The 26,697-nt window shown below is 38.7% G+C and overlaps 1 protein-coding gene across 1 annotated transcript in view; it reads right to left on the bottom strand.

Annotated features, from left to right (window-relative positions):
• USP35 (ubiquitin specific peptidase 35) overlaps positions 1 to 26,697 on the bottom strand; it is a 60,217-nt gene that overhangs the window by 18,584 nt on the left and 14,936 nt on the right. Inside the window, exon 8 of the mRNA XM_077767571.1 lies at positions 25,385 to 25,578. Within this exon, the coding sequence (XP_077623697.1) occupies positions 25,385 to 25,578 (194 nt within the window). The remainder of the gene's footprint in view (positions 1 to 25,384; positions 25,579 to 26,697) is intronic.

Genomic DNA, 26,697 nt, shown 5'->3' with positions numbered 1-26,697 from the left:
AACAATAAAACCTCAAAAAAATCTAACCTTACACATACTAGGAAAGAAAAAAAAGCCCAAGGTTACTAAATGGAAGGAAATAAAGATCACAGCAGAGATAAATGTAACAGTGACTAAGAAATATATATCCATGAAACCAAGGGCTGGTTGTTTAAAAAGATTTTTAAAAACTGATAAAACTTTTAGCCACTCATCAAGGAAAAAAAAGATGACCCAACTAAATAAAATTGGAAAAAAAGAGGACTGACACCACAGAAATACAAAGGATTATAAGAAACTACTATACAAAAAACTATATGCCAATGAACTGGACAACCTAGAATAAATGGATAAATTCCAAGAAACATACAATCTTCCAAAACTGAATCAAGAAGAAATAGAACATCTGCACAGACCAATTACTAGTAACAAAACTGAATCAGTAATCAAATAACCACCAACAAACAAAACTCCAAGATCCAAGACCAGATAAATTCTCCAGGGAATTCTACCAAACATTCTCCTCAAACTACTCCAAAAAATAGAAAATAAAGCTTCCAAATATATTCTATGACACCAGCATTACTAATACCAAAACCGAAGATACCACAAAAAACAAAAACAACAGGTCAGTATCCCCAGTGAACACAGACGCAAAAATCCTCAACAAAATATTAAACCAAATTCAAGAATGCATTCAAAGGACATTCACCACAATAAAGTGGGATTTATTCCAGGGTGCACAAAAGGTACACTATTCGCAAATCAAACAATGCATATCAACAAAATACAAGATAATATGATCATCTCAAAAGATGCAGAAAAAGCATTTGACAAAGTTCAGTATCTCTTCATGGTAAAAACTCTCCTTGTGTTAAAGAAAACATACCTCAACATAATAAAGGCCAAATATGAAAAACTCACAGCTGCTATCATACTCAATGGTGAAAAACAGAACTTTTCCTAGAAGATCAGGAATAAGACAAAGATGTCCTTTCTCACCACTATTATTCAACACGGAACTGAAGCCCAAGCCACAACAGCTGAGAAATAAAACACAACCAAATTGGGAAGAACTTAAACTGTCACTATTTGCAGGTAACACATTATCAACAGAAAATCTTAAAGACTCCACTTTTTCAAAAAACTAAGAACAAATCAGTAAAGTTGCAGAATATAAAATTAATACACAGAAATCCATTACATTTCTATACAATAAAAAATATATCAGAAAGAAAAAAATAATTCCATTTATAATTATACCAAAATATTAAAATACCTGGGAATAAACTTAACAAAGAAATTAAACCATTGTACTCTGAAAACAATAAAACAATTGATGAAAGAAATTGAAGACACAGGGGAGCCTGGGTGGCTCAGTCAGATTAAGAACCCGACTTGGCAGGAAACTAACAATGGAACTCCCCTAGGACCCAGCAATAGCACTGTTAGGAATTTACCCAAGGGATANAACCCGACTTGGGCTCAGGTCATGATCTCACAGTTCTTGAGTTCAAATCCCGTGTCAGGCTCTGAGTGGACAGCTCAGAGCCCGGAGCCTGCTTCAGATTCTGTGTCTCCCTCTCTCTCTGCCCCTTGCTCTGCTCGCACTCTCTCAAAAAATAAACATTTTAAAAGATTTAAAAAAAAAAAAGAAATTAAAGACACAAAAAGGAAAGATAGTTCGTGTTCATGGATTCAAAGAATTAATATTGTTAACATGTCCGTGCTACCCAAAGCAACCTAGAGATTCAATGCAACCCCTCTCAAAATACCAGCAACATTTGTCACAGAACTAGAGCAAGGAAACCTAAAATTTGTATGGAACCACAAAAGACCTTACATAGCCAAAAGCAATCTTGAGGAAGAAAAACAAAGCTGGAGGCATCACAATCCCACATTTCAACATATACTACAGAGCTGCAGCAATCTCAACAGTACAACAGTGGCACAAAATAGACCCATAGATCAATGAAACAAAATAGAGAGCCCAAAAATAAACTCACTCTCTTATGGTCAGTTGCTCTACAACAAAGGAGGCAAGAATATACAAGGGGGGGTGGGGGGAGTCTTTTCACCAAATGGTGCTGGAGAAACTGGATAGCTACATACAAATTTCTTACACCACGCACAAAAATAAACTCAAAATGGATTAAAGACCTAAATGTGCAACATGAAACCATAAAACTCCTAGAAGAAAACATAGGCCAAGTAATTTATTTGATATCAGCCTTAGCAATATATTTGTAGATATGTTTCCTCAGACAAGGAGAACAGAAGCATAAACTACTGGGAACACACCAAAAAGAAACGCTATTGCACAGCAAAGGAAACCATCAACCAAACAAAAAGGTAACCTACCAAATAGAAGATATTTTCAAATGATATAGCCTGTAAAGGATTAATATCCAAATATAAAAGTTATACAACACCCACCAAAATATACTCCAATTTAAAAATGAGAAGATGACCTAAACAGACATTTTTCCAAAGATACAGATAACTAACAGACACATAAAAAGATACTCAACATCACTCATCATCAGGGAAATGCAAATCAAAACCACCATGAAATCACCTCACATGTGTCAGAATGGCTAGACTCAAAAAGACAAGAAATAAGCATCAGCAAGGAAATGAAGAAAACAGAACCCTGGTGCTCTGCTGGTAGGAATGCAAGCTGGTGCAGCCACTGTGGAAAGTAGCATGGAGGTTCCTCAAAAAATTAAAAATAAAACTACCATATAATCTAGTATTTCCACTACTGGGTATTTACCTAAACAAAAAAACTAATTTGAAAAGACATACGCAGTCCCATGTTTACTACAGCATTATTTATAAAAGCCAAGATATGGAAGCAATCCAACTGTCCATCCATAGATGAATAACGATGAGGTGGTACGTGTGTGTGCGCGCACGCACAGATATATAATGGAATATTACTCAGCCATAAAGAAGAGATCTTGCCATTTCTAACAACATGGATGGACCGAGAGTATTATGTGAAGTGAAATAAATCAGAGAAAGACAAATAGTATATGATTTTGCTTATATGTAGAATCTTTTTGAGCAAAAGCAGAAACAGACTCATAAATACAGAGAAGAAATTGATGATTGCCAGAAGGAGAAGGGTGGGGAGATGGGAAAAATGCGTAACGTGGAATGGTAGGTAGAGGCTTCCAGTTATGGAATAAGTCACAAGGATAAAAGATATAGCAGATATCTTTTATGCATATATAGCTATAGCTATATATAAAATATATCTTTTATAGCATATATAGCATATAAAAGATATATTATAGAGAATATATCAACATATTGTAATAGTGTTATATAGTCAGATGATAGCTACACTTGGAGAAAGCATACAATATAGACTTGTCAAATCCGTATTCTGTACAACTGAAATTAATGCAACTTCGTATGTCAACTATATTTCAAAACTAAGGAAAGAGAATGGTCAAGTTCATGGAAGCAAAGAGCAGAACAATAGTTGACAGGAGGAGGAAAGAGAAGGAAATGGTCAAAGGGCATAAAGTTGTGGCTACTCTAGACAAATAAATTCTAGAGATCTACTGTAAAACAACAAGATACTACTACATGTCTATTAGAACAGTTAAAATCTGGAACACAGAAAACATCAAAAGTTGGCAAGGATGCAGAGCAACAGGAAATCTCATTCATTGCTGCTGGGAATGCAAACTGGGACAGCCACTCTGGAAGATCCCTGCAGTTTCTTATAAAACTAAACCATCCAATACAGTTATCATGCTTCTTGTTATTTGCCTAAAGGAATAACCCTCCTGTCCACACAAAAACCTCTACATGGATGTTTACAGCAACATTTTTAAAATTTTAATTAGACAACATAACAGTGCAATATTGGTTTCTACAGCACTTTTATTTTATTTTTTTTAATAATTTTATTTATTTCTAGGAGAGAGAGAGACAGCGTGAGCAGGGGAGGGTCAGAGAGAGAGACACATGGACTCCAAAATAGGCTCCAGGCTCTGAGCTGGCAGTCAGCACAGAGCCCGATGCGGGGCTCAAACCCACAAACCGCGAGATCATGACCTAAGCGAAAGTCGGACGCTTAACCGACTAAGCCACCCAGGCACCCCTACAGCACTTTTATTCTTAATTGACAAACTTAGAAGTAGCCAGTATGTCCTTCAACAGTCACATGGATACTCTATAGTACATCCAGACGATGGAATACTATTCAGCACTAAAAAGAAATGAGCTATCATGCCACGGAAAGACACGGAGGAGCCTTAAATGCATATTGCTAACAGAAAGAAACCAATTAAAAGTACAAACCAATATGAAACTGTACCATTCCAAGTATAGGACATTCTAGAAAAGGCAAAACTATGGAAAGTATGAAAAAGATGAGTGGCTGTCAGGAACAGGAGGGGGACAAACAGGAAGGGCACAGTGGATATTTAGGGAAATGCAAGTATTCTGTAGGATACCATAGTGACAGATAGATGCCCTTTTACATTTGTCTAAGCCAACACAGTGTACAACACCAAGAGTGAACATCAACTGTGGACTCTGAGTGATTACGATGTGTCAGTGTAGGCGCATCCTTGGTTTAAAAAACAAAAAAGTGTACGGGGTGCCTGGGTGGCTCAGCTGGTTAGATGTCCAACTTTTTAAATTTTTTTAATGTTTATTTTTGAGAGAGAGAGAGAGAGAGAGAGAGAGAGCGAGAGCATGAGTAGGAGAGGAGCAGAGGGAGAAATAGAATTAAAAGCAGGCTTCAAGCTCTGAGCTGCCAGCACAGAGCCTGACATGGGTCTCAAACCCACGAACTGTGAGATCATGCATGACCTGAGCTAAAGTCAGATGCTTAACCAACTGAGTCACCCAGATGCCCCTAAATGTCCAACTAATCTCAACTCAGATCTTGATCTCAGGGTCATGAGTTCAAGCCCCGTCTTGGGCTCCACGCTGGCCATGAATAGCCTACTTTAAGAAAAACAAATGAAAAAAAAGAAGTGTACTGTCCCGGTGAGTGATACGGATAATGAGGGAGGCAACGCAAGTGTAGAGATAAAGTGTATGGTAAATCTCTGTACCTTTCTCTTAAGGTTGTTGTAGACCTAAAATTGCTCTTAAAAAGGGGGTGGGGGGTCTTAAAATAAAAGGGAAGAGGAATTCTAGGAAGATGGCAGAGTTGTAAACACCAGGAAACTATCTCCCCATCTAGACAAAACCTGCATTGGCAGAATCTGTGTAATGCTGACATCTGAAAACTCNGGGGGGGGTTAGGAGGGAGAAAGGCTGCCACTGTAAACTACCATCAATTTCACCTCTTAGCAGAGTAGCAGCTAAGTGGCACACCCCAGCCAAGCGGCAGACTGCTGTGTACATGTTTCTAAAAACAGCTTACACGTAGCCTGCAGGAGGTAGCATGGGTAAAAATTACTGTCTTCCAAATATTGGGGATCTACGCCCTGAGTGCTGCTTCTGGGGCAGCTATTGCTACTGCATACCCACCCCCTTCATTGTTGCCAGCCCCTCAACCTCAAGCTAAAGTGACAGGAGATTTAAAGGACCAGCACCCCTCTCCCCTCACTTACTTTTTACCTTTCCCATTTTAGGACCCAGACACAAAAGACTAAAACATTCAGAAACTGCATATATAGGGAAAATTATAGAGTGGCTACACATGCCCAAGGAATGGCTCAAAAAAGAAGACAACATTACATTTACCCCTCAGGCTCATCTTCAGCCCAGATATGGCCTGTAACAAAAAACAACAAACAAGCCCACAGCAAACACCAGCAAAGCAGGGGAATGTGATTTCCAGAGTTATCACATTATGAAAATCAAAGTCCAGACTTCAACAAGGAATCAGAAGACATACAGAGAAACAGGAAAAGTATGGCCCATTCCAAGGGAAAATATCATCCAACAAAATCTGTCCCTGAAAAAGACTTAATGGTCAAGGAATCAAAGGTGTTGAAATAACAGTCTTAAAGATGATTAAAAAATCTAAAGGAAGGTGTGGAGAAAGTCATGGAGACAATGTGTGAACAAAATGAAAATGTCAATGAAGAGACAGAAAGCCAAGAAATTCTGGAGCTGAAAAGAATACTAACTTAAATGAAAAATTCACTGGAGAGATTCAAAGGCAGATTTGAAAAGGCAGAAGAGCCAGTGAACTTGAAGGCATAACAGTGTAAATAATCACAGCTGTGTAACAGAAAGAAAAAAGACAAAAAGTGAATATCCTAAGAGACCTGTAAAACACCATCAAAAAGATCAACATGTACATCATGAGAGTCCCAGAAAAAGAAAGGAGGAAAAAAGGGGGGCAGAGAGAATATCTGAAGAAATAATGACTGAAAACTACCCAAAAATTTGATTAAATATATAAATTAGTCAGGGCACCTGGATGGCTCAATTGGTTACGTATCTGACTTCAGCTCAAGCCATGATCTCATGGTTCGGGGGTTTGAGCACCGTGTTGGGCTCTATGCTGACAGCTCAGAGCCTGGGGCCTGCTTCAGATTCTGTGTCTCCATCTCTCTCTGCCCCTCCCCTTTTCACTCGCGCACACGCTCGCTCTGTCTCTCTCTCTAAGAAACATTAGAAAGACAAAACAAAAAAACAAAACAAAAACCATAAATGAGTCAATAACCAAGAAGCTCAATGAATCCCAAGATGAATTCAAACAGACCCACACTGAGACACATTAGAATCAAACAGACAATAGACAAATCACAGCAACAGACAAAGAGTACATCTTCAAAGCAGCAAGGGAAATGAATCACCACATACAAGGAATCATTAGTAATAATTACGCCAATAGTTATTTGCAGATTTCTCTCCAGAAACTTTGTGGAGGACAGAAGACAGTAGACAAAGGCATTCAAAGCGTTCGGAGAAAAAAACTGTTAACCAAGGGAGGAGAGGCAAGATGGCTGAGAAGTAGGCAGCTCCGTACATTTCACTCACCCCCATCTCTCACACGGAGAAGGCCTGAAGTAACAGGAACCCTTACAGAATCCAGGAGTTTAGGAGGAAAAGGAGACAGAGTTCCCTGAGAAAACCTTATAGCGTGAGTGTGAACTGGGGAAAATAAAAACAGGCCGGGACCGGAGACACGGGGGGCAGCGGGGGCAGGATTCCCCTCTGAGGGGAGCCGCAGTGAATCTAGGGGGTAAAAGAGTGGCTGAAACTGCTCAAGACACTGTCCCTGGAGAAGAGAAAAACCTCTGCTTGGGACACAGAGGGATCCAGTTTCCTGCTGTCCAGCTGACCCTAGGCAGGACGCACTGGTCCCAGACGACCCCAGGTGAAACTGCTCCTCACTCGCCAGCTCTACCTGGAGGAGACACAGTGGCGCCTAAAGCTGTGCCCTCGTGCTTCTGGCTCAGCTCGATCCCCAGGGGGGAGGCGAGAGGCTTGAAACTGCTCTGAGGGGCTCGCCTGCGAGTTTATATTTTGGGCAATATCAATGGGGCACACAGACTGAGATCTGGAAATGAGGCCTGGTCTGGGATATAAAGCACAGCCCACCTTGGCTGCGCCCCCGGCACAGGGAGATCCCACCCAAGAGTGAGTTGAAACGCTTGGTTCGAGAAGGGACTGGGGCACCGCCACTTTTCTCCCCACAACCACCAAGGCAGGACCCCCCCAGGAGCACTGGATCAAACCACGCCCTTCCCTGCTCAAGAGCTGCCTTTTTTTTTTTTTTTTAACTGAAGCCGGGGCAAGGCCAACATGGATACACTGCCCTGATTAATTCTGGTCACTGGATTGCTTAAACAGTCACATTTAATCCATTCTCTAGATGTATATTCTATACCTCCACCACTACCTTTTTATCTCTCTCTAGAGTAATCAGACTATATAGTTCCTGAGTAGCATCATCATCATTTCTTTCATCTTCTCTCCAACCATATTTCCCTCCTTCTCTCTTTGAAATAAGCCTCTTAGTCTCTCTGCCTGCTCATTTCATTTCCAATTTCGCTTCCTCCCCACCCTGTCATCTCTTTCTTTATGCTCTTCCATCAGCACTACATACACCCGGCTATTTACTTCTAGCTGGGAATTCTGGTTCTATGCTTTAAACTATCCTTTGTTCATGGAGTTTTTTCTTTTTCCCTTTCTTTTCTTTTTTCTTTATGTATTTTTATTTTTGTTCTTCGTCTTCCCTCCTTCCTCTTTTCTTTTTTTGTGTATGTGTCCCTTTTTTTTTTCTCTTTCCCATTCANGAAGTGACAGCTAAAGAACTGCTCAAAACAGATATAAGCAACATAACTGAACAAGAATTTAGAACAATAGTCATAAAATTAATTGTAGGGCTTGAAAGAGGCAAGGAAGACATCAGAGAAACTATTGCTGCAAAGACTATGGAGCTTAAAAATAGTTGTGATGAATTAAAAAATGCTATAAATGAGATGCAAAATAAAATGGAGGTGTCCAATGCATGGATTGAAGAGGCAGAAAGGAGAATAGTGATTTAGAAGACACAATTACAGAAAAAGAAACAGAGAAAAAGAANTTGCAAATCGAATCCAACAGCACATAAAAAGAATTATCCACCATGATCAAGTGGGATTCACTCCTGAGTTACAGGGCTGGTTCAATATTCCCAGATCAATCAATGTGATACATCACATCAACAAAAGAAAAGATAAAAACCATATAATCCTGTTGGTAGATGCAGAAAAAGCATTTGATAAAATACAGCATCCTTCTTAATAAAGACCCACAAGGAAGTCGGGATAGAAGGAAATTACTTAAATATCATAAAAATCATCTATGAGAAGTACTCAGCTAACATCATCTTCAACGGGGAAAAACTGAGAGCTTTCCTACTGAGATCAGGAACACAACAGGGATGGATGTCCATTCTTACTGTTGTTTAACATAGTGCTGGAAATCCTAGCATCAGCAATCAGACAATAAAAGGAAATAAAAGGCATCAGAATTGGCAAAGAAGTCAAACTTTCACCTTTCGCAGACGACATGATACTCTACATAGAAAACCCAACAGACTCCACCAGAAGCCTGCTAGAACTGATCCATGAATTCAGCAAAGTTGCAGGGTACAAAATCAATGTACAAAAATCGGTTGCATGTTTATACACCAACAGTGAAGCAACAGAAAGAGAAATCAAGAAACTGATCCCATTCACAATTGCACCAAAAACCATAAAATACCTAGGAATAAACCTAACCAAGGATACAAGAGATCTGTATGATGAAAACTATAGAAAACTTATGAAGGAAATTGAAGAAGACACAAAGAAATGGAAAAACATTCCATGCTCATGGATTGGAAGAATATACTTAAAATGTCATTACTACTTAAAGCAATCTACACATTCAATGCAATCTACACATTCAATCCCAATCAAAATTACAGNTTCTTACTTGACACATCCCCAAAGGCAAGGGAATCAAGAGCAAAAATGAGCTATTGGGACCCCATCAAGATAAAAAGCTCCTGCCTGGCAAAGGAAACAGTCCATAAAACTAATAGGCAATCGACAGAATGGGAAAAGATAGTTACAAATGACATACCAGATAAAGGGCTAATATCTAAAATCTACAAGGAACTCCGNATAGCCAAAACATGGAAAGAGCCTAAGTGTCCATCACGGACAAATGGATCAAGACAATGTGGTTCATCTATACCATGGAATACTACATGTTAATGAGAAACAATGAAATCTGGCCATGTGTAGCAACATGGATGGAACTTGAGGGTGTTATGCTGAGCGAAATAAGTCAGGCAGCGAAGGCCACATACCGTATGTTTGCACATATAGGAGGATTAGGAGGAACTTAACTGACGACCATGGGGGAGAAGGGGAAGAATAGTGGGGGAGAGGGAGGAAGGTAAACCATGGAAGACTCTTGAATGCCAAGAACAAACTGAGGACTGATGGGGGTAGGGGGGAGAGGAAGGAGGACGATGGGCATGAGGGAGGGCACTTGTGGGGATGAGCACTGGGTGTTATATGGAAACAAACTTGACAATAAACTATTAAAAAAAAAAAAAAAACTGTTAACCAAGATTCCTAAATCTGGCATAATTGTCCTTCAAAACTGAGGGAGATATCAAGATATTCCCAGATAAACAAAAGCTGAGAGACTTTGTAACCACTTGCCTTGCCCTATAGGAAATGCTTGAGCAAGTCCCACAGGGTGAAAGGAAAGGACACTAGAAATACGTACCTTGAAACCATATGGGGAAACAAAGATCTCAAAAAAGGAAAATACATAACCAATTATAAAAGTCACTGTTGTTATACCAATACTTAGTAATTGTATTTCTTTTGATTTCTAAGTTTTTATTTATTTACTCACTGAAAGAGAGACAGAGACAGAGAGACTGAGCAAGCACAAGTTGGGGAGGAGCACAGCAGGATGGACAGAGAGAATCCCAAGCAGGCTCCAAACTGTCAGTGCAAGCCTAACGCAGGGCTCAAACCCATGAACAGTGAGATCAAGACCTGAGCCAAAACCAAGAATCAGACACTTAACTGAGTCACCCAGGCACCCATTTTTTTTATAACTGTACTTTTTATTTTCAACATTATTTAGAAGAATGATACATGTAAAGAAAAAATTATTAATGTAATAGCTAGTAATTACCCTAACTCTGGTTTGTAATTCTCAATCTTCTACATTATTTAGAAGACTAATAGATTGAAAAGAATAACTGATTTCTGAAGAAAAAAAGAATTACTGATTTCTGGTTTTTTGGCATGCAAGCTATAAAGAAGTAATTTTGCAACATCAACAACCAAAACAGGTGGGATGGATATGTAAAGGAGCAGAGTTTTTATATGTTACTGAATTTAAGCTACTATAAATTAAAATTATAATGTTCTAAATTTAGAATATTAAACATAATCCCCGTGGTAACAACAAAGAAAACAACTATACAATAATCACACAAGGAAATTAAAGAATTTAAACATTTCACTATAAAAAAATCAACCGGACAGGTGCCTGGGTGGTTAAGCATCTGACTTCAACCCAGGTCATGATCTCACAGTTCATAGGTTCAAGCTCCACGTTGGGCACTCTGCTTACAGCTCAGAGCCTGGAGCCTGCTTCAGATCCTGTGTCTTCCTCTCTCTCTGCCCCTCTCCCACTCATGCTCTGTTTCTCAAAAACAAATGTTGGCACAAAAACAGACACTCCTATCAATGGAACAGAATAGAGAACGCAGAAATGGACCCACAAACATATGGCCAACTAATCTTTGACAAAGCAGGAAAGAATATCCAACAGAATAAAGACAGTCTCTTTAGCAAATGGTGCTGGGAAAACTGGACAACAACACGCAGAAAAATGAACCTGGGCCACTTTCTTACACATACATAAAAATAAACTGAATATGGATGAAAGACCTAAACATAAGACAGGAAGCCATCAAAATCTTCTAGGAGAAATCAGGCAAAAACCTCTTTGACTTTGGCTGCAGCAACTTCTTACTCAACACATCTCCAGAGGTTAAGGGAAACAGAAGCAAAAATGAACTATTGGGACCTCATGAAAATAAAAGGCTTCTGCACAGTAAACAATCAGCAAAACTAAAAGGCAAATGACAGAATGCGAGAAGATATTTACAAACAACAGATCAGATAAGGGTTAATATCCAAAGTCTGTAAAGAACTTATCAGACTCAACACCCAAAAAACAAAGAATCCAGTGAAGAAATGGGCAAAAACATGAATAGACACTTCTCCAAAGAAAACATCCAGATGGCCAACCAACACATGAGAAAAATGCTCAACATCATTCATCATCAGGGAAATACAAATCAAAACCACAATGAAATACCACCTCGCGCCCGTCAGAATGGCTAACATTAACAACTCGGGCAACAACAGATGTTGGTGAGGATGTGGAGAAAGAGGATCTCTTTTGCACTGCTGGTGGGAATGCAAACTGGTGCAGCCACTCTGGAAAACAGTATGGAGGTTCCTCAAAAAACTAAAAATAGAACTACCCTATGACCCAGCCACTGCACTACTAGGTATTTATCCAAAGGATACACGTGTGCTGTTTCAAAGGGCACATGCACCCCAATGTTTATAGCAGCACTATCGACAATAGCCAAAGTATGGAAAGAGCCCAAATGTCCATCTATGGATGAATGGATAAAGACAACATGGTATATATACAAAATGGAGTATTACTAGGCAATCAAAAAGAATGAAATCTTGCCATTTGCAACTACGTGGATAGAACTGGAGGGTATTATGCTAAGTGAAATTAGTCAGAGAAAGACAAATATCATAGGACTTCACTCATATGAGGACTTTAAGACACAGAGCAGATTAATGTCAGAGAAGGGAAGCAAAAATAAGATAAAAACAGGGAGGGGGACAAAACATAAGAGACTGTTAAATATGGAGAGCAAACAGAGGGTTACTGGAGGGATTGTGGGGAGGGGGATGGGCTAAGTGGGTAAGGGGCTTTAAGGAATCTACTCCTGAAATCATTGTTGCACTATATGCTAACTTAGATGTAAATTTTTAAAAATAAGAAATAAATGTTAATAAAAAAAATCAACTGGACACAGAAGATGAGAGGAATGCACGATACCAGGGACAAGAAAGCTATAGGGTATGTAAAAAAAACAAATGGCACAATGACAGAAGTCCCTCCTGATCCAGTTACTGTAAAAGTAAACAGATTAAACTCTCCAATCAAAAATCAAAGAATGGCAGAATGGATAAAAATACACAATCCAACAATATGCAGTCTATGAGAGACTCACTTCCAATCCAAAGACACAAACTGGTGGAAAGTGAAAGGAAGGAAAAGGATATTCCATGCAAACGAAAACCGGAACAGAGCAGAAGCAGCTTACTAATTCAGACAAAACAGACTTTAAGTCAAAAAAGCTAACAAGAGACAAAGAGCGACTTTATGTATTGATAAAAAGCTCAATATAGTAAAAAGATAATAATTATAAACATTTATGCACCAAATGACAGACCATCAAATTAGATGAAGCAAACACAGAAAATTAAAGGGAGAAATCAACACTTCTACCATAACAGCTTGAGGCCTCAGTAACCCCACCCACAATCACAGAACAACCAGAAAAAAATAAACAGAGGACTTAGCACAACCACCCAGGTCTAATAGACATAAACAGCAAACTCCACCCAATAGCAGCAGATTATACATTCTCAAGTGCATTGAGACCTTTTCCAGAAAGACTATAAAAGTAGGCCACAAATTAAGTCTCAGTACATTTTAAAATAAAAATATCAAAGTATATTCTCTGACCACACCTGGACAAGCCAAATTCAGTAACAAAGAAAATTAGAAAATTCATGGGGTGTCTGGGTGGCTCAGTCGGTTAAGCATCCAACTTCGGCTCAAGTCATGATCTCACTGTACATGGGTTAAGCCCCGCGTCTGAGCTGGTTGTCAGCACAGAGCCTGGAGCCTGTTTCAGATTCTGTGTCTCCGTCTCTCTCTGAGCCTCCCCTGTGCACGCTGTCTCGCTGTCTCTCTCGCACTCTCTCTCTCTCTCTCTCAGAAATAAATAAAACATTTAAAAAAGTTTTTAAAGAAAAATAGAAAATTCATGAAATTGTGGAAATTAATATGCTTTTTAACAACTAAAGAAAAAGGAAGACATCCCAAGGAAAATTAGAAACTACTTAGATACAAATGAAAACGAGGATACAACATACCAAAATCTATGGGACACAGCAAAAGTAGTAATAAGGGGAAACATAATTATAAATGTTCATATTAAAAAACAAGCAAGATTTCAGGGGTGCCCGAGTGGCTCAGCCAGTTAAGTGTCTGACTCTTGATCTAGGCTCAGGTCATGATCTCAGTTCATGAGTTCAATCTCCACATCAGGCTCAATGCTGACAGCATGGAGACTGCTTGGGATTCTCTCTCCCTGTCTCTTCCCCTCCCCTGCTTATGCTCTTGCTCACTCTCTTTGTCAAAATAAATAAACTTTAGGGTGCCTGGGTGGCTCTGTCAGTTAAGTGTCCAAGTCTTGATTTCAGCTAAGGTTATGATATCCCAAAAAGCATTTGACAAAATTCAACATACTTTTATGATAAGTCTGTTTGGGATTCTCTCTCTCCCCATCTCTGTCCTTTCCCCACTTGTACCTTCTCTCTCTCTCTCAAAATAAAAAATAAACATTTAAGCAAATAAATACATAAACTTAAAAGATTTTTTTACAAATTAAAAATTAAGAAGATTTTTTTTTTTACATCAACAACCTAGATACACAACTTAAAGAACTATAAAAAGAACAAACCGAAACCAAAGCTAGAAGGAAGGAAAAAATAAAGGATTCAAGCAGAGATAAATAAAACAGAAAATGAAAAACGGGGCGGGGGGGCAGGGAATCAATAAAGCCAAAAGGTGATTCTTCAAAAAGAGCAAAAACATGACAAACATTTAGCTAAGTGGACTAAGGGAAAAAAATACTCAAATTACTAAAATCAGAAAGTAACATGGGGACATTAGTACCAACTCAATTAAAATAAAAAGGATAATAAGAGAGTAATATGAATAGTAGTAGTCTCAACAGACCTAACATAATTAGGAAATTCAACAGTAATCAATAATCCCCCAACAGATGAGCACTGGGTGTTATATGGAAACCAACTTGACAATACACTATGAAAGAAAAAAAAAATCCCCCAACAAAGAAAAGTTCTGGAGCTCACAGCTCTTGAGTAAATTCTACCAATCTTTAAAGAACTAATACCAGTATTTCCCAAACTTTTCTGAAAAACTAAAATGCAAGGAACACTTCCTATTTATTTCCTATTTATTCCTATCAGGTCAGCATAACCCTGATACCAAAGCCAGACAGAGACACTAAGAGAAAACTACAGACTGATACCCTTATGCAAACATCCTCAGCAAAATATAGCAAACAGAATTCAGTGGCACATTAAAAACATTCTTTTATGTTTTTTAAACATTTTATTTATTTTTGAGAGAAAGAGAGAGAGAGGCAGCATGAGCAGGGGAGGGTCAGAGAGAGAGGGAGACACAGAATCTGAAACAGGCTCCAGGGTCTGAGCTAGCTGTCAGCACAGAGCCTGATGCGGGGCTCGAACCCACAAACCGTGAGATCATGACCTGAGCTGAAGTCGGAGGCTTAACCAACTGAGCCACCCAGGCACCCCACATTAAAAACATTCTGCACTATAACCAAGTAGCATTTATTCCTGGAAAGCAAGGATAGTTAAATGTTCAAAAAAATTAATTATAATATATACACATCACCAGAATAAAGGAGAGAAGCACATGATCACCTCAATTAATACAGAAAAAGTATTTGACAAAATTCAACACACTTTTATGATAAAAAACACTTTACACAATAGAAATTACCACCATGAAATAAAAGCAATATATTAATAACCCACAGTGAACAAAACACTCAGTGGTGAAAGTCTAAAAGCTTTTCCTCAAGGTAAGAAACAATGCAATGGTGTCTAATTTCACCCCTTCTATTCAAAACAGGACTAGAAGATCTAGCCAGAACAACCACACACACAAATAAAAGTAAAATTATCTGTCACCAGATGATATAATCTTGTATGTAGAAAATCCTAACGACCACAGTAAAAGCTGTTAGAACTAGTAATTCAGCAAAGTAGCAGGATACAAAGTTAACACATCAAAACCAGCTGCATTTTTACACCCTAACAATGAACAATTCAAAAAGGAAATTACGAAAACAATTCCAATTACAATAGCATCAAAAAGAGTAAAATGCTTAGGAATTAACCAAGGAGGTAAAAGATTGCACAATAAAAACTTCACAACAATGCTGAAAGAATTGGAGACATAAATCAATGGAAATACATTCCATGATCATGGATTAAGAATTAATACTGTCAAAATGTGACTATTTCCCAAAGTGATCTACAGATTCAACGCAATCCCTACAAAAATCTAATGACATCTTTTGCAACAGAAAAAAAATTCTAAAATTCATATTGGAATCCCAGGGGATCAGAAATCATGAACAACAATCTTGGAAAAAGATTATCAGAACTGGAGGATTCATACTTCCTGATGTTAAAACCTACTACACAAAAGCTACAGTAATCTAAACACTGGTACTGGCATGAAGACAGACAGAGAGACCAATGGAATGGAAAACAGGTCAAATTATTTTTAACAAAGTGCCAAGATCATTCAATGGAGGAAAGAACAGTCTTTTCAAGAAATGGTACTGGGAAAACTAAATGTCCATAAACAGAAGAATGAAACTGGCCCCTTACCTAACACCATGTACAAAAATCAACTCAGAATGGATCAAGGACCTAAATTTACAACAAAACTCTTGGAAGAAAACATAGAACAAAAGCTTCACAATGGATTTGGCAATGATCTAAGATAGGACACCAAAGGCACAGGCAACAACAAAATTAGACAAACTGGATTTCACAAAAATGTAATAATTTGTGCATAGAGACACCATTCAGGGTTTCACTTCAAGATGGAAGGATCCCGAACTCAACTCCTCTCAGACACACTAAATATACAGCTACAGATGAAACCATTCCCTTTGCAAGAAATCTAAAAACCAGCTGAGCAACTCCTACACATCACATGAAAGAGGAAAAAACCACCATTGGAATGGGTAGGAGAGGTGGAGACAATTTCACCAGAAATCCCACCCCCAGCATGGTGACCCACAATCCATAGGGAAATCACAACCATCAGTTTCTCCATGAGGAGGAAAGAGTTTGAATCCTACATCTGGCACCCTAACTTTTAAAACCTGCACCTGAAGGAGGGCCCCAAGGTATCTATCTTTGAACGTCAATGGGGCGAATGTCCACAGGACCAACAATGATACAGCAAACTGATAAACAGTGTTTAAACGGCTTTCGTGGACCAAGCATGGCTAACCTGCCAGGAGCCAGCACAGAGACAGCTGAGTGAATCAAGCCCAGTCTTTCTGGGAAAAAGGTCCATCTGTCTATCTTAAAAGTTCAGCCTGGGGGCAGGCTTCTAATCTAACACACATCTAGGGCCGACTGAAATATTTTCCAAAGACTGCAGAGGCTAACAGGTGTCATCTCTGCGCTCTTTCTCTGCCTCACTCCAGGTTGCATCTCTGGAGCTTATGCACACATCTGGAGCCCTGTTTTTTGCAGGTGCCACCCAGGGAGCAAGCACCCCTTGAATATCTGGTTCTGTTGGCCAGAGAAGCTTACACATGCAGATCACACAGGGCTGTAACAAATAGAAAACAGCTGGGCTACCATATCAGGGAACAGCAGAGGGGCAGCAGACACAAATGCACAATCTTTCCATTAAAGAGGACTATTAGGTTATCTTCACAGTTAGAAATGCCATCTCCCAGTCTTCTCCTGAGAAGAGATTTATTTGCATACTTTAAAAGCTGCTACCTGAGGGCCTGGCTTCTAATAAGCCCTGCATTGAGAGGGCCTGAGATCCTCTCCTTTAGGACACTGACAGGTCTTGGCACAGTCTGAACTACCGAGAGCCACTAAGAACAAAGTAGGCTGCTTGGACGATCACAATGGTTTGAGAGACAGCCAAAAGCAAGGGCTGACTGGGAGACGTGGCTGTTTTATCTAATGCACAGAAACCAACACAGAGAGTCAAAGACAGTGAAGAAACAGAGAACTGTATTCCAAATGCAAGAACAAGATAAAACCGCAGAAAAATGGAGACAAGTGGGATGCATGGGTGGCTCAGTCGGTTTAAATGGCCAATTTCAGCTCAGGTCATGATCACATGGTTTGGGAGTTTGAGCCCCACACCGGGCTCTGCTTCACATTCTGTGTCTCTCTCTGCCCTCCCCTACTTGTGCTCTCTTCTCTCTCTCAATAAGTAAACATAAAAAATATTTTTTAAAAAAATGGAGACAAGTGATTTACCAGATAAAGAGTTCACAACAATAGTCATAAAGGTGCTCACCAAGGCCAGGAGAACAGTGCATGAACAAAGTGACAACATGGACAGAGAAATATGAGAAAGTACCAAGTGGAGATCACAAAGCTGATAAACACAGTAAATGTACTGAAAAACACAACAGAAGGATTCAACAGCAGATTACACAAAGCAGAAGAAATCACTAGCAATTCTGAGAAAAGGACAGAATTCCTCCAATCAGAGCAGTTAAAAGAAAAAATGAAAAAGAGTGAAGACAACCTAAAGACATTATGGGACAATATTAAGCGGACCAATATTCACAATATAAGGGACCCAGAAGGAGAAGAGAAAGGGACTGAAAACTTATTTGATGAAATAATGGCTGAAAACCTCCTTAAGATCTGGGGAAGTAAACAGACATCCAGATCTGGAAGCTGAGAGCATTCCAAGCAAGTTGAATCCAGAGAGACCTACACTAACATTCCATAATTAAGTTGTCAAAAGTTAAAGACAAAAATAGAACCTTAGAAGTGGCTAGAATAGTGGTATCTCTGCGGCTTAGTCAGTTAAGTATCCAACTTCAGCCCAGGTCATGATCTCATGTTTTGTGAGTTTGAGCCCCACATCAGGCTTTTTTCTGACAGCTCAGAGCCTGGAGTCTGCTTCAGATTCTGTGTCTCCCTCTCTCTGTCCCTCCCCTGCTCATGCTGTCTCTCTCCCTCTCAAAAATAAATATTAAAAAAAAAAATAAAGCAGCTAGAATAAAACAACTTGTTACATACAAGGGAACCCTCCTAAGAATATCAGCGTATTTTCAGGGAAAATTTTACAGACTAGAAAGGAGTGCCACAAGTGAAATTAAAAAACCTCCTATCAAGAATATTGTACCTAGCAAAGCTGTCCTTCAGAATTAAAGGAGAGATAGTTTTCCATACAAGCAAAAGCTGAAGGAGTTCATCACTACTGTACTGGCTTAACAAAAAATGTTAAAGGGACTGCTTTAAGCTGAAAGGTATAATTAGCGACAGGAAAGTTTATGAAAGTATAAATCTCACTAATAAAGATAAATGTATATTAAAATTCAGAATAATCTAATTTTGCAAAGGTGGTAGATTCATCACTTACAAAGCCAGAGTGAAGGTTAAAGACAAATACAAAGCTAGTGTGAAGGTTAAAGACAAAAGTAGTAAAAAGAATTATAACTACAATAATTTGTTAACAGATATACAAGATAAAAGAAAGTAAATTATGACATCAAAGACATAAAACATGGGGAAGAGTAACAACNTCCTAGAAATAAAAAAAAATAAATAAAAATATTAAAAAAAAAAATTAAGTTATCAATTCAAAACAGACTTATAAATAGGTTATTTTATGTTAGGATAACAACCACAAAGCAGAAACCTACAATAGATACACAAAAGAGAAAAAGAAAGAAATCTAAGCATGCCACTACAGAAAATCATCAAATCACAAAGGAAGAGGGCAAGAGAAGAAAGGAACAAAGGAATTATAAAGCAGCCAGAAAATAATTAGCAAAACAGCATTAAGTATAGGCCTACTATGGACTACACTCTCTCATCAAAGGACACAGGGTGGCTGAACAGATTAAGATTTAAAAAAAAAAAAAAAAAAAAGACCCATCTATATGCTGTCTACAAGAGGCTCTCACTTCAAATGTACACAGATTGAAACTAAAGGAATACAAAGAGATATTTCATGAAAATGGAAACTAGAAAAAAGCTAGGGTACCTATACTTAAAATAGACTTTTAGACAAAGATCATAAAAAGAGACCCAAAAAAGGCTATTGTATACTAAGAAAAGGTCAACCCAACAAGAGAACATTTTTAAATATTTATGCACCCAACACAGAAGCACCAAAATATATAAGCAAATATTAACAGACCTAAAGGGAGAAATGGATGGCAATACAATAATAACAGGGGACTTTAATACCCCAATTCTGTTAATGCATAGATAACTGAGACAGAAAAATCAGTAAAACATTGGGTTTACACAACATGTTAGAACAGATGAGTAGAACAGACATTCACAGAACACTCCAGCCAAAAGTAACAGAATACACATTCTACTCAAGCTCACATGGTACATTCTCCAGGACAGATCATATGTTAGGCCACAAGTCTCAATAAACTTAGTAAGACTAAAATCATATCAAGCATTTTTTCTGACCACAATAGTATGAAACTAGAAATGACTTACAAGAAAAAAACAGAAAATTCACAAATATGTGGACACTAAACAACATGCTACTGAACAACCAATGGGTCAAAGAAGAAATGAAAAGAGAAGTCAAACACTACCCTAAGACAAATCAAAATACAGCATACTACATACGGGATGCAGGAAAAGCAATTCTAAGAAGAAGTTCATAGTGATAAATACTTACATTACAAGAAAGATCTCAAATAAATGATCTCCATACCTCAAGGAACTAGAAAAAGAACTAAGCCCAAAAACAGGATGAAGGAAATAAAGACCAGAACAAAAATAAATGAAATAGAGACTAAAAATACAATACCAAAGATTGATGAAACTGAGAGCTGGTTTTTTTGCAAAGATAAACAAAATAGACCAACCTTTAGCTACACTCACCAAAAAAAAAATGAGAACACAATAAAACAAAATAAATGAGACGCTACAACTGATACCACAGAAATACAAAGGATTGTACTATGAACAATTATACTCCAACAAACTGGACAACCTGGAAGAAATGCAGAAATTCTTAGAAACATACAAACTGTAAAGACTGAATCACAAAGAAGTAGAAAATCTCAACAGACTAGTAAAGAGATGGATTGAGTAATTAAAAACTCCCAACACAAGACCAAGACCAGATGGCTTCATTGGTTAATTTTTCCAAACATTCAAAGAATTCCAAGCCTTCTCAAACTCTAGCCTGCCCCCCCACCAAAAAAAGAAGAGGAGGGGGAGGAGGGGGAGAGGGGANAGAGGAGGGAATACTTCCAAACTCATTTTATAAGGCCAGTGTTACCCTAATACCAAAATCAGACAACACCACAAGAAAATTGTAGGCCAATATCCCTGATGAACAAAGATGCAAAAATCCTCAACAAAATATTAGCAAACCAAATTCAACAATAAACAAAAAGGCTCATACATGACCAAGTGCAATTTATAGAGGAATGCAAAGATGGTTCAACATTCACAAAGCAATATGGCATATCACATAACAAAATGGATAAAAATCATGACTGTCTCAATACACAAAGCATTTGACAAAACTCAAAAAAAGTTGGTATAAAGGAAATTTAACATAATAAAGACCGTCTATGACAAGCTCATAGCTAACAACATACTCGATGAAAACCTGAAAGCTTTTCCTCAAAGATCAGGAACAGGATAAGGATGTGCACTCTCATCACTTTTATTCAACACGGTACTGAAAGTCCTAGCTAATAATTAGGCAAGAAAAATGAAAGGCATCATAATAGGACATGAAGAAATAAAACTGTCTCTATTTGTAGATGACATATTACATCTTAAAAAACCCCTAGACTCCCCACCCAAAATACCCTTAGAATAAATGAATTCAGTGAAGTTGCAGGATACAAAAATCTGCTGCATTTCAATACAGTAATAACTATAAGAAAGATAAATTCAAAAACAATCCCATTTACTCTATCAAATTTAATCAAGGAGGTAAAAGACCTATGCAGTAGCCCCCACTTACCTGCAGGAGATATGTTCCAAGACTCACAGTGGATGCCTGAAACTACATATTACCAAATCCTCTATATACTGTTTTCTCCCATATACACCTATGATAAAGTTTATTTTATAAATTAGGCACTGTAAGACATTAGCAACAACTAATAATAAAATATAATTATAACAATACACTGTAATGTTACATGAATGTAGCTTCTCTCTCCAAATATTTTATTGTACTGTATTCACCCTTATTCCTATAATGATGTAAGATGATAAAATGCCTATGTGAAGAGATGAAGCAAACTGAGTGACACAGGCATTGTGACATACAGTTAGGCCACTACCCTGACCTTCTGACAACATATCAGAATGAGGATCACTGATGAAAGAAATTGAAGACACAAATAAATGGAAAAATATTCTATATTGATGGCTTAGAAAAAATAATACTGTTAAAATGTCCATAATACCCAAAGCAACTTAAAATTCAATGAAATCCTTATAAAAATTCCACTGGCATTTTTCACCAAAATAGAACTACCCTAAAATCTGTATGGAACCACAAGACTTCAAATAGCCAAAGCAATTTAAAAAAGAAAAAGCTGAAGGCATCAAGATTCCAGACGTCAAACTACATTACAAATCTATAGTTATCAAAACAATATGGTACTGGCATAAAAAGATAAATCAATGGAACAGAAAAGAGTGCCCCAAAATAAACCCATGCTTACATGGTCAATGGATATACAAAAAAGGAGCCAGGAATACACAATGGGGAAAGGACAGTTGTTGGGATAACTGGAAAGCCACATGCAAAAGGACAAAACTGGACCCTTATCTTACACCATACACAAAAATCAACTCAACATGGATTAAAGATTTGCACAGAAGACTTGAAACCATCTAACTCCTAAAAGAAAACATAGTGTGGCATGCCTGAGTTAAGCATACGACTCTTCATTTTGGCTCAGGTCATCATCTCACAGTTTCAAGAGTTGGAGCCCCATGTTCAGGCTCCTTACTAATAGTGCAGAGCCTACTTGGGATTGTTTTCTGCCCCTCCCCCACGTGAGTTTTCTCTCTCTCTCTCTCTCAAAATAAATAAACTTAAAATTTTTTCAGAAAAATAACATATAATCTATAAGCTCCCTGACATCATCTTGATGATGATTTTTTTTGGATCTGACACTAAAAATAAAGATGATAAAAGCCAAATAAATAAGCAGGGCTACATTGAACTAAAAAGCTTCTGCACATCAAAGGAAACCAACAAAATGAAAAGGCATCCTACAGAATAAGAGAAAATATTTGCAGATCACCTATCTGATAAAAGGTTAATATCCAAAATATATAAAAAACTCATACAACACAACAGGAAAAAAGCTATCCTATTAAAAAAAAATAGGCAGAAGATTTCAACAATCTTTAAAGAAGATGGCCAACAGGTGCATGAAAAGGTGTTCAGTATCACTTTCATTAGGGAAATCAAATCCACAGTAAGATATCACCTCGCACCTGTTAGAATCCTACAAGACAAGGAATAATGAGTGTTGGCAAGTATGTGGAACAAAAGTAATCTGTATACAGCTGATGGGAATGTAAACTGATATACCTATTATGGAAAACAGTATGGAGGTTCTTCAAAAAATTAAAAATAGAACTACCTCATGATGCAACATTTCCACATTGGAGTATTTATCCAAAGAAAACGAAAACACTAACTGGAAAAAAATATATGCACCCCAATGTTCACTGCAGCCTATTTACAAAAGCCAACATATGGAAACAAACTAAGTGTCCACTGACAAATGAATACAGAAAATACATATAATTCCTTATATGTGTAATGAATATTACTCAGCTATGAGAATGAAGGAAATCCTGCAATTTATAACAATTAGATGAACGTAGAAGGCATTATGCAAGTTGAAATAGGTCAGACAGAAAAACACAAATACTGTGTGATCTCACTCATATGGAATCAAACAAAACAATGATAGATCTAGAGAACAGATTTGTGGTGGTTGCCAGAGGTGGCGAGTGGGTGAAATAGGTGAAGGTGGTCAAAAGGTACACACTTCCAGTTATAATAACAAGTCCTGGGTCATAATGTATAGCACAGTGACTATAGTTAATAATACTGTATTGTGTATTTGGAAGTTAAGAGAAAAAATCTTAAAAGTCCTCACCACAAAAAAGAAAAATTTTAATTGTGTGTGGTGATGGATGTTAACCAGACTTATTGTGGTGAGCATAAGACACACATATATCAGATATATTGTATATCTCAAGTTAATAGAATGTCAAATGTATATCAATAATAAATAAATGCAACTCAACAAAATTTTAAAAAATATCTGATCATAAAGGCAACACACAGTATGGGAGAAATATTTGCAATTCATATCTGAGACTAATATACAGAATACATAAGAATTCCTAAAACTCAACTAACAACCTGATTCAAAATGAGCAAAGGACTTAAATAGACATTTCCCCCAAAGACGATATACACATGGCCAATGAGCACATGAAAATATGCTCAACATCACTGATCATTAGGAAAATGCAAATCAAAACTACAGTGGGATACTACCTCACACCCACTGGGATGACTACTGTCAAAAAAACAGAAATGTTGGTGAGGATGTGGACAAACTGGAACCCTCGTGCACCGTTGGTGGGAATGCAAACTGGTGCAGCCACTGTGGAAGACCATATGGAGGTTCCTCAAAAAAATTAAAAGTACAACTGCCCTAGGACCTATTTCACTTCTAGACATATATGCAGACAAATTCAAAGTAGTATCTCAAAGAGCTATTTGTACACCCATGTTCACAGCAGCATTATTCATGAGAGCCAAAATGTAAAAGCAACACTTGGGTTGCCAGTCTAATAGGGTTGCCAGAGGCTGGGGGAAGGGAGAATGGGAATATGAGAAGTTTATTAAGTATACAGCTTCAGAGGCGCCTGGGTGGCTCAGTCGGTTAAGGGTCCGACTTTGGCTCAGGTCACGAGCTCACCGTTTGTGGGTTCGAGCCCCGTGTTGGGCTCTGTGCTGACAGCTAGCTCAGAGCCTGGAGCCTGCTTCAGATTCTGTCTCCCTCTCTCTCTGACCCTCCGCTGCTCACACTTTCTCTCTCTCTCTCTCTCAGAAATAAATAAAAACATTAAAATTTCTTTTAAAAAAAAGTATAGAGCTTCAGATTTACAAGATGAAAGTTACATGAATGGATGGTGGAAAGCTGCACAATGTGAATGTATTTGATACCACTAATCTGCACAATTAAAATGGTTAATACGGTAAATGCTATGTGCATTTTAAATACACACACACACACACACACAAATTGTAGGAAAAAGAGGTCTACTTCTGTGGCTTAAACATTAAGTGATTTTTAAGCAAGCCTTAAGTTGAATAGGTAGCCATTGACAAAAAAAGTTTTGTTTTAGTAAAGGGAGCAGGGGATGTCTAATACTGGGATAAATGGAAGTTCTATTCAGGAAGACACAACCCATCCAGTAGAAAAATCAGTGATGTTGACCAACCCTGAGCAGAACCCATTCCAGCCCCAGAAGTCCCATCTCAAGTTCCAATTCAGTCTTGACCTACTGCCTTGGCAATGGCCTGGAGCCCACTGGGACTTCTCACCTGCCCCTTCATGTACCCACAGACCTCAGGGGATTATGCCATCAATGCAAACGAAGACCCACCCTCTCCAAACCTCTGCCCCCACCCCTTTCACGAGGGAGCCCAAAGTAGAGAAGCAGGGGCAGACAGGAAACTTGAATGCAGCACCTACTCAGAAGCCATGAACAAGGCTTGAAGGATGCTGTTCACGTAGCATGTGTTGCCCAAATTGATTAAACCAATCTTGCCCGTGTCTGACTTGGCCATGAGCCTGGGGTAGAAACCAGCCAGCTCACTCTTCTGCGAGGTCCAGGCATCCTGCCCCAGCAGCTGCTTGATGCGGTCCTCATTGGGAACATGGAGGTCCTGAGGAGAGAACAAGTCAGCAGGATGGTGGGGACCACAGTCAGCTCTCAAACTATCACTTCCTCTGGGAAGTCTTCTGGACTATAGCCTACCCAAGCACACTGCCCACAAATGTTCTTGATATATGTTCCAACCTTACTCTAGGTTCTCATTTTGACATGTGGGCCTTCTATGTGACCTTCCATGTCACACTATCTTAGGAAGGTATAAAATTCCCATATTATAGATGAAAAAACTTAGACCTGGAGAAAAGAATTTTCCGGGGACAAACAGGCAGTAAGTGAAGAATCCTTATGTTCTTAGAGGGGCCCAGGGTACAGCAGACTCTAAGCAATGAACACACAGGCTCACCAGTCAATAGATTCAACAGCATCAAGATCTGAGTCCTACTCCTGACTCTTGTGCTAACTAGCTGCCTGGTCATGGTCAGTAAGCCTCTCAGACTCGGTTTCTTCATATGCATCAAGTGAGGCATATCAATTTGGCACCAGATTCTCACTGTGCTGGCACACAATGATGCTCCCACTTCTTCTACTTTTAGGTTTGCCATCAGGTTTAATTAGTCACCGCCTCCCAGCAAGATCCCACAGACAGGATGGCGGAGGGGCCGGGGGCCTGAGGTATGGGTCCCAGTCACAGACAGGATGGTGGAGGGGCCTGGGGGCCTGAGGTATGGGTCCCTGGTCACAGACAGGATGGTGGAAGGTTCTGGGGGCTTGAGGTATCAGTCCCTGGTCACAGACAGGATGGTGGAGGGGCCTGGGGGCCTGAGATATGTCCCTGGTCAACAGCTCAGGGATTAGCGTGCTTCCTTATTTATTCTCCTTTTTTTAACATTAAAACAGATGCACCTAAAGGAACATTACCCAGCCTGGATTCTAATGATAATCTATTTTAAAAGAAAACACCTAGGCATAATACAGGAGTTACTTAACAGATTTAAGTGACATTCCTCAAAGTCCTATCATTTCCAGATCTTGAGCTCAGTCCCTAGATGTGTCCATGCCTCCAGAGTTTCCAACCAGCTGAGCACTGAAAGCTCTGGTCTCCCCAGCGCACATCGTCTGACCACTGCCGAAGGTCCAGCTCAAGCAGTGGTTTTCCACTTCTCCTCTCTCA

Source organism: Crocuta crocuta, unplaced genomic scaffold, assembly GCF_008692635.1.
Source record: "Crocuta crocuta isolate KB4526 unplaced genomic scaffold, BGI_CrCroc_1.0 scaffold561, whole genome shotgun sequence".
Classification (NCBI taxonomy): domain Eukaryota; kingdom Metazoa; phylum Chordata; class Mammalia; order Carnivora; family Hyaenidae; genus Crocuta; species Crocuta crocuta.
Note: the sequence above shows the minus strand (reverse complement) of the source record. Positions and strands in the feature narration are given on the sequence as shown.